General features: G+C 43.2%; 1 protein-coding gene across 3 annotated transcripts in view; it reads left to right on the top strand.

Annotated features, from left to right (window-relative positions):
* The first annotated feature begins 3,642 nt into the window (after positions 1-3,642).
* Positions 3,643-15,608, top strand: part of LOC143774869 (adhesion G protein-coupled receptor E5-like) — a 163,597-nt gene continuing 151,631 nt past the window's right edge. For all 3 annotated transcript variants that reach the window (XM_077262640.1, XM_077262641.1, XM_077262642.1), the window contains exon 1: positions 3,643-3,983. In XM_077262640.1, the coding sequence (XP_077118755.1) occupies positions 3,932-3,983 (52 nt within the window). In that variant the 5' untranslated portion in view covers positions 3,643-3,931. The remainder of the gene's footprint in view (positions 3,984-15,608) is intronic.

The following is a 15,608-nucleotide window of genomic DNA, read 5'->3' on the forward strand; positions in this document are numbered from 1 at the left end:
TGACTTTAATAATGACTGTCAAACCAGAGAATCCATTGGGAGGCACCTATCTGAAAAATAGGACCCTTCCCAAAATCAACCCAAAAGATGTAAACTATCAGAATGCACAGGTAACAAACAGAAAGCCTACTCAATATCAGTCTTCGCTAACGGGTCCCCTTTCCATATTTCCTCACCCACTGTACCGCTGTATCAAATGAGGTATAGACCAAGAAGCAAAGCTCCGGATCTATCCCGTCATTTATTGAACAACCCTAGGGGCTGACAAATGCTGAATGAGACAAAATTTATTTGGCTTCTTTTTGGATACCTCCCCCAGTGGTGAAAACACCAGGTTATCCAAAGGGGGAGCATGAAATGAACCTGCCATCCGTCCACAGTTAACCTCATGCATGATTTTCTTATTTACAACAAATGGATGTTGATAAGCAGAATTGAATTTTTTTAAGTGAATGGGACCTCGTGTGCTGGTGAAGAAATCTTGAAACTGTAACAAAAACCTTCCATTAATAACTCTGCCTTATCCCTCTTCGGATACCTTCTTATATAAGAGGCCATCACAAGAGGTCTCACTGGACTCTCCCCCTTTTGTAATGTCCCCGCCATTCCTATTTTTTTCCTTTCTTAAAGCAGCAGGCTGATCCATGTGATCCTCCACCACAGGACGAACACGTGCTTAAATTTACAGTTCCCAAACAAACTTGCACTGTCCCTCATTGAATTGTGAGCATAGACCTGGCTTTGTCCCAGAACCACCAGCTTGGGCTGCATCCCCTGAACCCTCATGTTAGCCAGATGCCCCAGCCACTCCTTGAAAGGACTGCCCAAAACTCATATCTTCCTGATCCCATCGAATACTAGGCTGCCCTGCCCTCTTCTTTTGGAATTGCTCGTCATATCTCATTACAAGTCTGCCCCATAAATCTTATGTGCTTTGATTATGGGGTCTAAATAGCAGAACAGCCCAGAGCAATGCTCCAGTGCCTTCTCACCTTTGACGCTAGCTAAAATGGCGAAAGCCTGGCTGTAGCCATTTAACAAATGGGTTGCGGAATAAGCCCCACCTATGCTTCTCCTCTTCCTTCTTCTTACTCTCATCCTTTTTCCTTTATCAAGGTTAAACTTTTCCAATTGAAGAAGGGAGAATATTTCTACATATTCATCCTTCCAGATTTTCTTCTTCATCTTCTTTTTTAAATGAGCCCCTGATGGACTGTCAAAACAGATATATACTTCTCCCTTAGCCCTATCATTCAGCACAATCCTATCTCCTTCCTTATCCTTTTCAGTTTGTATTGGCAAAGAAATTTTATTCCCTCTAAAATCCACACCCTCAGGCCGAGAAACCACTTGCCCTAAAGGGTTGTGCCCAACGGTCCACTGGGGAACCGGGGATTCAGCTACCCTGCTTTTAGCACTCTCCAGCAACTCCCGAACGTCCCCTAGTAAACCAACCAAACTTTTTCTTTGCTCATCCTGAATGCCTGTAACTGGACCTCTAAGAGGAGAGCCCCTTGTGAACACCGGAGCCTGATTATAAACTGACCCCAGAGAAGCAGAAAAGATGGACAATACATAGAGGCATACTTACTGCATCTTTGCCCGAGACCTTCCAGCCAAAGATCCTAGGTCCTGTTGGCCCTCGTCTCGACTCCTGGTCCTCACCAGCTTGGATAGAGTTTGCCTTAGCAGCCGCCATGCTCGTATCTGGCACCACGACCAAGGAGCTGACTGAAGGCCACACCTCCCACTGCCTTGCTTGCCTGCTGCTGGTGCCATCTATTCCCAAGTGCCCCTGGTCCACAGGACTAGGGTGCATCCACCATAAAGAACCTCTTGTAGATAAATCAGCCTCACAGACAGGAGCATCGCCAAGTGAGGCCGCCGCCATTTTGTTGGAGCCTGTAGCACTAGAGGGCACAGGCATGGTCATGTGATTGGCTGCCTGTCTGAATTCCTCTGTTGTCTCCAGCCACCTTACTAGATTCTACCTGGAGCTAGATCTGTGAATGGATAGAGGGGGCAAGTCATGCCCTGAAGGTTTTCTGGTGGGGCTCCAGCAACGCCGGCCATTGATGAGGAGCCGCATCCGTTGACAGGCCCTCTACTGGTCTCGATCTGCGCACGCGCCGTGCAGTCTGAACCACACTCTCACCACCGACATGCGGCCTGCTGTTAAATTCCCATACCATTACTGTGATCCAGGCTCTGTCCACACCGCAAGCTGCTCAATGCAGCCACTCCAGAATCCCTTCCATCTCCATCATGCCATCTACAGGTGGGGGTAAGTGGCACATTTCTGAATAGTGACAACGTGCAGATTAGGTATCCACGTCCCCCTCCTACTTTTTATAGTCATGCTCTTTCTCACCCTTGTTACCCCCAACTCCACTTTCACTCCTTCCCTTAAACTTTTCACCTCCACCTAACATCCCTACAATCTCGACATTAACCCCTGCTCTGCCCTACATAGCTGAGTCATTGGTCACTACGCTCATGCCTCTGCCGTGGCTACGTTTTCTCTTTACACTACTCCATGATTGCTCTCCATGCTATTCTGCTTAAACCGTTATCCAAGATTGAGCAAGTAATGGAACATTCATGGGTTAGGTTATCAATGTGAGATTCGAGGGGCCCAACACACGGCACCCCCACTAATCTCCTAGGATTTACTCTGGCAGTGCCGGATATAAGCACTGTAAGGAACAGCCGCATACATTGCTTAATGATTGCTGCCAAATACTACACTTTATCTCAAATTAACTTGAATGGAGGTAAGACCGGGTTTACATCAGTCGATCTACGGTGTTAAACAACCGACAATTAATCAGCTAAATACTTTCTCATTGATAGTCATTTAACAGCCAGTTTACACCAGACTGCACTTACGATGCACACAAAACAATCAATAATTGATTGTTCTGTGCACATGGACTGCCATTGTTTTTGGTTTACACAAGATGATGAGCTGCCGAGAATGACGATCTTTTAAGCAAAGCAAAAGATTGTTTCACCCGACAAATGAGGCGCTTTGCTCGTTCATAGGGTGACCAGCAGCCTGTTTACACTGCATGCTTGTTCACGATAGTCGTGCTGTGTAAATGCACCTAAAGTATATAGCACAATGGATTACTTTTTTATTATTATAATGTTAATATTACTTATTATATGCACATATTATTAAACCAGAAAAACATATTTAATATACATGTCAAGCTTTAGTCAGGGGGAGACTGATGAGTCCAGGAAATCCCTGTCCCCACAACACTACTTTATATCACATATTATGCACTTTTATAAACCACTGACTTTTAAGTCCAGGTTCTATGTTAGCTGATGTTATCATGACTTGCTTCGAAAAAGCACAAAGTCTTATATATCATTATAGGCACCCAGCACCACTGATGACTCTAGCTTTCCAGCTCAGCAGTTACTTGTTATGCTGCCAGGCTGATACTTATCATATATCACACCCATGTCATTTTATTACTTTCTTATTTTGTTGCACTTTTTCTCTTTTTAGGTTTCTCCTCCTCTTTTTCCTCTTCGCTTCCACACCTCCCATCACTCCTCATTTCTGTATCCTGATGATGACCTCACTCTTACACCCCCCTATTTCAGTCACTTCCTCTAAATGTATACAGAATGAGCGAGGGCAATGAGCAGGAAGGATACCACAGACAGACACAGAGTGAATAAAGACTTCTATAGAGAGACGAGAAAGTAAGGGCATACAGTGGCGGTGCACCCTAAAACCTGCCCTACAGTACTTAGAAGAACTGAATGCAGATAGGAAGATTTCAGTCATGTGAAGCCAGATAAGAAGCAAGTACAAAGGACATATAGTGCTGTGTATAAGACCGAGATACTACAGAGTTTACTAGAGAGAGTCTCTTCTCCTGGACACACTGGATGACATAGAACTGCTGATATGCTGCGCTTCTGGAATGCTGGAATATTCTTGATCACACTTCTTATCAATGGTAATGTTATCTTTGCAAAATACTTTTGGTCTTTATGGTATTCGACAGCCAAGATCTGAAGACGGAGGGGAATTTGGTCACCTTGATGTCAAGGCGGAGTAGAATTTGGTCACCTTGATGTCAAGGCGGAGTACAATTTGGTCACCTTGATGTCAAGGCGGAGTAGAATTTGGTCACCTTGACGTCAAGGTGGAGTAGAATTTGGTCACCTTGACGTCAAGGCGGAGTAGAATTTGGTCACCTTGATGTCAAGGCTGAAGGGAATTTGGTCACCTTGATGTCAAGGCGGAGTAGAATTTGGTCACCTTGATGTCAAGGCGGAGTAGAATTTGGTCACCTTGATGTCAAGGCTGAAGGGAATTTGGTCACCTTGATGTCATCTGTGTCAGACTCAATATGATTGATTTTACCATTACAGCTTATCGTTACCATTTACCATTACTCACGTGGTTTAGCACAGTGTGTGTTGGGGTGTTTTTAGAGTGCCTCGTTGGTTCTTTTTACTATATGCTACTTCTTTTGTATTTTAATCACAGCAGGCTTCAAAATTTTCTCTTTTTGTGACTCGTTAATCGCTATGAATGGAAGGTTAGTTTAAAAAGTTATGATATGCAGTGTGGGAATTATGTGATGCAAAACGTCAATGGCAATTTAACCAATTCAGAGTATATCCTTGGTGACTTTATGGTCGGATTCGATAGGTCAAAATTAATTTGAAGAGCAAAGAAAAATTCTTTACCTACTTAAAAAGAATGCAAATTTTTGTAATCCTAATTATAATTTAAAAAACTATATATAAATATATTTTTTTAAATGCAAGGTCTTTGGTTTTAGGGTCATGCTCAGCCCTTGGGTCATGGTGTAGATATTGTTGGAGAGCCGCAGATCAGAGACCAATGAGGTAGAGTGCTGTTCGTAGCATTGGTAATGGCTTTGTCTGTACACATCTGCGTTGGTGTTTCCATCACAGATCCAGACAAAAAAAACACAACATACAATACTATTCAGTCTGGTATAAGGTTGGACACATCTTTTTTTGACTTTCTGCTGTTATGATGGAGGAGAACAACGTAAATGAACACATCAGATGTAAACAATGCCGATTTATATCAGTTTTACTAATAGGGGGAAATTTGGAGGGATGCTTGGAGATATGAGTTATTTCAGTCTCTTGTGGTTCACTTAAATATATATTGAGGTAGCAATTTTTATTATGCAGTATGGTAATGATGATGATAACTGGGCAGAAAAGGGAACCTGTCCCCAAATTTTTGCTAACCAGTCTCAGAGCAGCATAATCTACGGACAGAAACCCTGATTCCAGTGATGTGTCACTTACTAGATGCGTGTTGTGTTTTTTTTAAATCCTCTTTTTATCGGTTCTGGATTCTTATGTATGCTCAGTATTAGCTCCCTGCATAACAGTTGTTTTCAATGCACAGTGACAGTGCGCTCCCTCACCGGTGATGAATCAGAAAGAGAGCGCACTGTCAGTGAAAAGATAAGAACGTGGCAAGCAAAGCAGGTTGAGCAGCACACCCCTGAAACAGACTGCTCGTCACTTCTCATTAGGCCACATTGACATGTTCAGTATTTGGTTAGTACTTCACATCAGTATTTGTAAGCCAAAACCAGGAGTGGATGAAAAATGCAGAAGTGATGATGTGTTTCTATTATACTTTTCCTCTCATTGTTCCACTCCTTATTTTGGCTTGCAAATAATCATGTAAAATACTGACCAAATGTTGATTGTGTAAGTGTGCCCTTAGAGCCAGTGAGGGAGCGCACTGTCACTGCGCATTGAAAAGAAATATCTCGTTTGGAGGTTATACTAAGCATAAGTTAGAATTGACAACCAACGCATGATTAGAAGAGTAGGGACTAGTCCAGCCCCTGAAGTGCTTCATTTCAAGGTGAGGATATGGACTGCAACAGTGACTGTAGCCTCTGACCTCTGATGAAGTCCCATTTCAGTATCACTGCATGCACTGTGGATTCTCAGACAAAATGTCATCATAAAAGAAGTAAAAATAAATAAAGCAGTTAGAGAGAATAGATAGAGAACTATGGAAACGTTTTAATCAAAGTGTATTAGAAAAGCAATTAGATTATTACATTAAATAGACATTTAGGATTAAAATCAAGGTTAGTTTGGGACCACTCCTTAAAGTGAGGGACCCACTAAGAAGTTTACCATGACGTGGCAGCGGGCTGATCATCAGTCTAATCATAATGTTTACTGAGAACCTCGAGTTTTGTACATTTTGCTTAACCACAAGAGACTAATGTCTGAGTTTTGGATGTTCCCTCCATGCCTTTCTTTCTCCAGTTATAGCACATGCCATTACATGACACTACTGTGTGTAGGATATAATGGTCGCTCTATAAATATATGATATAGATATAGGAGGCTGAGTTTATCATTAGCCCCAATTGATCTTATCACATACTTTTTCTGTGCTCTTATAGGACTGCAAATCTACAGCATTATCCGTAGGCCAGTTTCAGATTAACCTATCAGGAGACATTTTTCACGTCTCAGGCCCATCGAGGGTCTTAACGCCCCCATATACATTACATGAAAGTCGGCCAAATGCACCAATTTTGGTGGGATCGACCAATCAATGTTTATAGGGGCCAACAACTCGTTCATCAAACAACTATCAAATGCGCATGAGCATTTTAAAGGGAATGTTAGCAGCTTTTTTGCCACCTATGAGCCGCATAATATAGAGACAGAGAGCCTGATTCCAGCGTTGTGCCTCTTATTGGAATCACTGTTTTATCAACAGGAGACTAGAGGACTAGTAAACCTGCTGCCTAGTAGTCATCTGAATTCATGAACTCAGGATTAACCCCGCCCCAGCACTGATTGGCAACTTTCTGCCTATGCACAGTGTACACAGAAAGATGCCAATCAGTCAATGCTTCGGATGGGTTTATATAGAACTCAGCATTCAGAGCACTGGTAGATCTGCAGCAGCTAAAACAACCATTTTGTAAAAACTGCTGCAAGCCGCCCAGTAAGTGACACATCACTGGAATCAGGGTCTCTGTCGGGTGTCATGGCTGCAGTAATATGGACCAGAATAGAGTTTTCTACAATTTTTCATGATTGTCCATGTGGACAATTGGCCATGTGCTCTCACACGCTGACAATAATGGGTTTTGTGCTTTCTGTTAGCCCTTACTCTGAATTATCACAGACATTGCAGCTGTAAAGTTACTTGACTCCTTTTTTCCCTTTTACTCTCTGTTCACCACAATGTAAGGACGTCCTTCAGCGCGGTATTATAACGTTACTGTTTAGTTAAAAACGTTGTTGCCACAGTTATGTCTTATGATCCTTTCCAAGTAAAATGGAGTGTGGTTGGGTGGTGTAATGTGTCCCGTGTGCTTTGTGGGGCACATGCGGTGATACACAGCTATATATAACCAGTGCAGAGGGATGTTATTATTTCCCCCGCCTGATGGTCCAAAATTCCAGTTAATCTGGCGCTGAGCAAATATAGCCGTAGGATGGCAGGAAATTACAGAATCGACTCACATTAAAGGACTCATCTGCTTTGGAAAATCCCTTTTGTTGCGTTCAACTACTAAGACCCCCCAGAGATCTGTGGCGGACCCCAGCAGTAAATGTTCAACGCACCAGCAGCATCACTGGAAATGCCTGACAGATATTAACGTCGCAACAGGGTTGAAAATTGATCGGCCACCCTCTTACAAAACCGCTGCAGCATTGAAAGGACCCCACTGTTATGTTTTCTGACGTCCTGTCATCCCAGGCTATGCTATACTGCACGGTACTATAGCGAGGTAGTATTACGCCATTGTAACTAGTTATATTACAGCAATGTCATGTATACGTGTGATTGATGTCACTTTGTTATGTCTGTGATGCAACAGATAAACAACAGATTTGTGATTTATGGTCTTTAAAGCACCACTCCAGCTTTTTTTTTTATTGCAGCGCTGGGGTGGTGTCCCTAGTCTTATACTCACCAGCCGCCATCTTCAGCTGTTCCCAGCGCCGCTCCTGTCAGTCTCCAGCAGTTTATGACCTGCTGAATCGCTTGAGTGTTTCTACACGAACCGAAAGCCACAACTTAATGCAAGTCCATGAGAGCATAGTCTTACATTGAGAGCTTGTGACCATTACCTTTGACTTCCAGTCAGTCAGAAGTTGTGGTCACAAGATGGTGGGGTGGGACCGGAGTGGCCCCGGGAAGAGCTGAAGATAGCGGCTGGTAAGTATACGTCTGCACTCAGGGAACTTACATTATGTAGCACCACTCCAGTGCTGAAATTGAAAAAACGCTGGAGCGGTCCCTTAAGCTTTAGAAAGAGATGGTATCATAGCTTACAATCTGCAGAGAACATGCACCCATGGGTCAAAAAACGCCTCATGTGGGGTGTTGAGTTAGTGATGAGCGAACGTGCTCAGATAACGTCTTATCCGAGCATGAGCGGGTGTTATCCGAGCATCTGGGAGTGCTGGTATATTATGTCCAAGTCCCTGTCAGCAGGATTTTGCTAAGTAAACTACAGGCATTGTCAAAATAATGGTGACAGGTTCGCTTTAAGGGAGTTATTGGGTTTAGGAAACCCATTTCCACTACACTATTGAAAACTTACTAGTTCGGGATTGTTGTCTTTTGGCGGCAAAAGCAACTCTGGTCTGGAGGACAACACTTTAAGGCTCAGTTCATATTAGCATTCGGGGGCTTTGCGGAGGGCTGCGTGTGTCCTCCGCTAAGCCCCGCCTACTTCCGCATACTTCTGCATGCGTCCTGCATACCTATCTTTAACATTGGGTACGCAGGACATGCGGATGTATGCGGATGCGTTGTTTTGACGCGCCCGCCGACGCAGAATACAGAGCGTATGCGGAAGTAGGCGGGGGCTTAACACAGGACATACGCAGCCCTCCGCAAAGCCCCCAAACGCTAATGTGAACCCGGCCTAACTTGAATAGGCATTGTGCAATGCTTTACTTTCTCTATTGTGACAATGCAAAGAGACTGAACACTCTCCAAAAGGAAGCCATCACCAGAAAATAATGTGTGGTTTAAATCACGTTTTTTCTGTCATATGTATTCTTTACAGTTTCTTTTTATCATCTTACAAAAAAAAAATATTAAAATCTTGCTAATCTTGCAATTTTCACATTTGCCACTGGGGCTTTTTGAGTTTCATACTTCCTGTTCTTTCAGGAAGAGTTTAGAGCAAGGCTCTTTATCACAGGCTGGATTACAATGACCTTGATCTGCTTTGAATATCAATGCAAATTGCACGTTCATGAGAGCATTAAACCATCATCAAATTTGGTTTCCAGTACCATCTATATGCTGACAACACCCAATTATACACCTTTTCTACTGATATCTGCACCACCCTACATCTTCTCTCTCATCTCTGTCTATCGCCATACCTGTGCTTTCTGCTCCACAACTGATCTAACATCCTCCATAATCTGAACTTCCCAATTCCATCTCCAAGACTTCCCTCGTGCTTCACCAATTTCCTGAAATATACTAACCCGGACTATGCGATTAATACCAAGCCTCCACGTTTCTCAACATGCTATAAAGACACATCTCTTTAGACTGGTCTATCACCTCACGTCACTAATCTAACTCTGCCCTGTTCCCCCTTTTAATTTTTCCTCAGAATCTGCTCCCTTCTACTCATCTGTCTCCACATCCTCCCTGCCCCCAATAGGCCAGTAACTGTACTCAGACAGATCCTGGGTGATGACGGATCATGCAGCTTTATATCATAACCATTCTTCATAATAATGATGGCTGGACCGTACATGACAAGATCGTTCTACCTATTGTGCCCCCCTATTTCCTTATAGATTGTAGCTTGTGAGCAGGACCCTCACTCCTCCTGTAACTGGTGAACCATGTGTCTGTATATGTCCTCCTTTATTGTAAAGTGCTGCGGAATATTTTGGCCCTACAGAAATAACATTCATATTAAATTATTATTATTATTATAATCGTGGCTTCCAGTGCTTGACAATCTGGTAGGTTTCTGATCCAAAGGGTGTTAGCTTATTAGAGTTTTAACATTTAACTTCTTCTATTACAATAAAGTTGCCGTCGCTATTTGCTAACGTTCAGCAGAGGGCATCTTACGGTCAAGTGCGCCACGTACAATGAGGAAGGAGTGGGGAACAAGGTGCCATTTGTATTCCTGAGCTGAGGTGAGCTGCTCTATACAAATTCTAGGTGGATTTATGAGAACACATGCAATGCACTTTTCGCAGTTCTCATCTAATTGTTTTTTGACAAAGAGCAGACACAGTACCTTGGTTCACACTGTATAATATTGCTGAGTCAAAATTTTGGAATATTTCATCACTGGCAAATTACACAATTTTCAAATTGCTGATTTGGTTCTTCAGTTGAGAGTTTCCTCAAGGAAGTTGCTGTTTAGCATGATTACCCCATCCAATATAATAAACTCATTAAGGGTGCATATCTAGGGTTAAGGCTCAAAACACCACTAAAACTGACTGCCAAAACGACATTTTGGATTTCCTACATTTGAGACATATACTCTCAGTTTCTCAGAAATTACAATCTATATACAGTATAGGCAATTTCTATGTAAAAAGTAACTCACTTGGTAACTACGAATTGTACTATTCATCTAGTACTGATTTTAGTCACTGTCTGTGTTATAGACTAGTGCTGCATTTACCATGGCAACACAAACCTCATTCATCCATAAATAAATACACGACAAAGTTTACATAGTGGAAAATAAGGCCGTGATGTTTATTTTGGGTAACTCATAGAATGTCATAACAAACAAACCCAAATAAATAATCAAGTAATTAACCAATATTCCATAAACCACCAAACCATCCACCCAGAGACTGGGCGATTTTCCCACGAGCCTCGACTCATAGAGGCGAGGCCCCCCCCACACCGCACAGCCATTTTTCCACTATGCTTTGCATATCAAGATTAAAGATGTCAACACCAATGTCAGATAAGTGAACTGAATCTTGTCGAAAAAGTCCAGGTAAAAAACCTTCAAGCTCAAGGTGCCTGTAAGAAAAACCATTAATTAAAGGAAAAAATTTTTCCATGCCTCTATTCACCCTTTTGCGAATTTTATTCATAAAGCTGGAATCAGGGGATTGCCATAACAACCTAGGTATGATCTCGGAAAATACGAAAACCGGAAGTGGAAAGGATTGCCTAAGATTAACCATATCAGTTCTCATTTTAGCGAGCAAATCCAGAGTCCTGGATTTTCCGAGATCATTACCGCCTATGTGAAAGATTACTAAATCAGGAAAAGGAAACAAAGCAATACAGTGCTGAAACTCAAAATTTAGATTATACCAACTTAGTCCACGGACACCATGCCAGAAAATTTGGACCAAGGATGGGTCGAAGGACAAATTCTCCGTATAAAACCTTTGTGAAGCTCGTCTTTGCCCAGAAAATAAAAGAATAACCGATTATCCAAACTACTACCGGACCTGAAATAAATCAAAAATTAGTAATCATATAAATTGTGACGTACATAAAGCTTAAACCTCCCCGATTCCCATCTCCCAATTTTCTTAATTTGCGAATCACCGAGGCCAGACCTAGAAGCTTCAGTCGCAGCACCAATCCGAAACGAGTGAGAGGAGATACGGAGATGACCTTTGCCAATGGCTTTTAGACATTTTTTCAAAATAAAGTTAAATTGGAAGACTGTAGCAGGTGAACCGTCTTTATGAATAAACAACGGTCCCTCAGCAATTGCTCTGGCATGCAACCAACGCCCAATTTGAAAAACAGGGCAAATGAATGGATCAGGAAAAGAGACAATCTTGATAGTTGTTCCTCTAGCTAGCTGATCCGTCTTAGATTTTCTAATAAATAGTGTGAAAAAACCATCAAATAACCTTAAGTCGGACAACCTAAGACCAGACGGATGAGATTTATTGGCAGAAACCAATTCGCCTATTCTAAGCTCCCCAAAAAACGCCAAACAAAATGCTGTGTGGAACAATGTTTCTTCAGAATTTAAACAAACCTGGCTTAGGGGTGAGCATAACTCTTTAAGTAGAGGTAAAGAAATAGGCCGTCTGGTGTCGGGTTGAAAAGTGCATTTCCTAAGGCCCTTTAAGAACTGTTTAACTGGAAAAAATGAGGTTAACGGCAATTCTCCGAAAAGCTTGAGAAAAAAAGACACACCCGCTAAATATTTAGATACTGCAGAGTAGGATAAACCTTGAACAACTAAAGATTCAGAAAATTTTAAGCCAGCTATGGCGTCAGCCATTCTAGGGTTAAACGAATGTAAACTACAAAAATTCAGCCAAGCGAACCATGCGGCCGAGTAGCTGGCCCATGATCTAACAGACAATGATTCTTTAATAAAATGCGGGATCAAACCGAGATCACATCCCAGATTAAATGAGGGCAAGGAGTTTCTTCCGTATCCGCCTCTGGAACCTGCGAACGAAAAGTCGACCAATGATGTGCACATAGGGCATCAGTTGCTGAATGAAATTTACTTCTGCCAGAGCTTGCCTTAAGCCAAATGTTCTGCCTAAGGCAGGCCAGAACCAGATGTCTCAAGATGCTCGCTGCCCATTTGTTTCTGGATGACAAGGTGTTGATAGAGAAAATCACACCAGGGTCAAGAGAAAGGATGACAACTCTGGAATTCTGGAAAAGGTGACTCCAAATAGAGATACCTAAAAAAATGGAAAAAAGTTCCAAAACCAACAGGTTGTTGGTAACACCAGAAGAGACCCAAGCGAGGGGCCAATCCTGAGCTATCCAATGTGATAAAAATAAAATGCCGCAGCCCGTGGAGGCCTGAACAGAGATCACAAATGGCAGAGAATCTGCAGAAGTGAAGGGCGTCTGCCAGCAAGATATACCGTTGTACTCAGAAAGGAATGACAGGCAGACCCTAGCATCATCCTTTAAAGCAGAAACGACACGTACATGGGAATTAGGAGCAGAAATGCCTCTTGTGGCGTCATAAAGCCGACGGGAAAATGCTCTGCCAATTGGAATGATTCTGATGGCAAAATTCAGAAGGCCCAATAAAGACTGCAACTCTTTAAGGGTAGATTTTGGTTTGGAAATAAATTTAAATAGAGCAGAACGCAGTTTGGTGATTTTTTCATCAGGGAGTCTACATTCCATAGCAGAGGAGTCTAGAATTATGCCTAAAAATTCAATTGTTGCAATTGTTGTAGAAGGCAAAACGGTCTTTTCGTGAGCAAGAGGCACGCCAAAATGTTTACACAGATCAACAAACGAATTCAACGTCTTCAGACACTCAGGGGAAGAAGAGGGGCCTATAAACAGGAAGTCGTCCAAATAATGTAAAATGCCCGCCCCAGGAGAATTTGTTCCCAAAACCCATTGCAAAAAAGAAGAAAAACTTTCAAAGTAAAAACAAGATAATGAAAAACCCATTGGAAGACATTTATCAAAGAAAAAAGAATCCTGGAAATGAAAGCCCAATGAGGAAAAACCGTCAGGATGAACGGGAAGAAGACGGAAGGCAGATTTAATGTCAGCTTTTGCCAATAAGGCATCCTGACCAAAGTGTCGCAAAATGTCAACTGCTTTGTCAAAAGAAGAGTACGATACGGAACAGGCTGAACTGTCAACCTCATCATTCAAAGAGGAACCCGGAGGAAAGGACAACTGATGAATAAGACGAAAAGAACCAGGATCTCTTTTTGGCACGACACCTAATGGAGAAATTCTAAAATTGACAAATGGTGGGGAGGAAAAAGGACCAGCTACCCTCCCGAAATCCAACTCACTCCTAATTTTATCTACTACCACCTCAGGATAAAGAGCGACCCAATGTAAATTCTCAACAATTTGGCATCCAGCCCCTTTGAAAGGGGGAACGAAAAAACCAAAAGAAAAACCGTTAAAAAGCAGGCTACTGCTCATTCGGTCTGGGTATTGATTTAACCATGAAACCATATTTTCCACTTTCACTGGTGTCCTTGCTCTTTCCATTAGACTCCTTTGACACGGATGTAGCTGACTGCTTTTTAAAGCATTTGAAAGCGGGGTGTGTGTTGCCACAAAAGGAACACTCATGGCGAAAGCGGCAATTGGAGCTCCATTTACAAGAAGATTCATTGAAGGCAAAACAGAAGCCTTTCTTAGTGACAGGAGCAGAAGAGGATCTGGATGAAAAATGTCTCTGAGGGAGCATTAAATTTAACCATAAACCCACGTCCTTACTACCCCAGTGGACCTCGGGATGAACCGCTAGCTTTTGGCGGAAGGCCTCATCGTAGTGAAGCCAAGCAACTCCGCCAAAATTGCGATAAGCTTCCAAAATAATGTCTATATGTTGGAACAATTTGCTACACAGATGTTGTGACTTCTCACCAAGGACAGCCGAGTAAATAGCAAATGCCTGTAACCAATTGTTGAAAGATTTAAAAGTACGTTTAGAATCCTCTGAATCAGGCTTGTCCTCTTTTTTGTCTATCTTACTCGGCTGTTCTCGTCTAGGAAGTAAAGAAAACAGGTCTACGTAATGGTTGTTCCAAATAAGTTCCTTGGTGGAGGAACTCAAATGGAATCCTAACGGAGATAAGTCGCATATTAAAGCTTCTTTAAAAACATTCTTAAGGACAGATGCAGACAAATCTATAGGCGGGGTGGAATGGGGACCAGAAGTAAGAGCGCCGCTTAAGGCCTCAGAAAGTACAGTCTGAAAAATGCGCTTTAAATCACAATTAAATAAAGACAAATGAGGATCAACAATCTCACCCCTTCCAGTGCTCCTGTCTTCAGATGGCGTCTCAGTTGCGCAGCCTGTGCTCGAGCCCTCCCTGTTAGGCGAGCGCACCTGCGTGGATGAGGCAGGCAGGAACTCCGGGTCCTGCGCGCGTGCTGGCATAATCCTGGAAGTAGATGGTAAGGCAAAGCCCGCAGCCGCCGAGTGAGGAGAGCCGGTATTTGAAACTGGCGCTCTCACCGACAGACTCTTCCGGCCGTGACTGTTTCCGGCTTTTCCGGCGGCGCCTGATGACGTGGGCGGCGTCTCCTCGCGACGTCGCCGGGCATCACGCGATGGGCTCCGGGACCTTCTTGATGGAGGGAGGCGGGACTTCCTGCTGCTCTCCAGAGAAGGATGGCTGAGTGTGGGAGATGCCGGTGACGGGGAATAAGTGGTCCTGGGCTTCCTTTTTCTGGCGCTGCCGCGGTGGCTCGGCGGAGACAACGGAGGTAACGGCAGGGGCTGCGCTGCAGAGCTGGGATCCGGCTGATGGGAGACGCCTTCCGGAGCCGAAGTAGCAGGCTTTGAGGTGAGACAAGACATAAGCCATGCAGCACCGTCATGTTCAGCTGCTCTCGCAAGGACCTGCTGCAGTAGGTTCTCCATTGAAATGTGGGGTCTTCTTTTCTTCACACGGTACCTCACAATGGTTGAAACCTGCCTGTACCTGGCCATAAATATCCCGGCGACCGCAAGGCAACGCACTGACAGCCAATTGTCAGCCGTTAAAAGACCGCCAAGACAACTGATTGGGGCCGGATTTACCCAATAAAATAATAAATATAAATACCAAAAATACCCTTTTGGTTAGCAACCAGAATTAGCCAATCAGCT

The sequence above is a fragment of the Ranitomeya variabilis genome, chromosome 5 (genome assembly GCF_051348905.1).
Source record: "Ranitomeya variabilis isolate aRanVar5 chromosome 5, aRanVar5.hap1, whole genome shotgun sequence".
NCBI lineage: Eukaryota > Metazoa > Chordata > Amphibia > Anura > Dendrobatidae > Ranitomeya > Ranitomeya variabilis.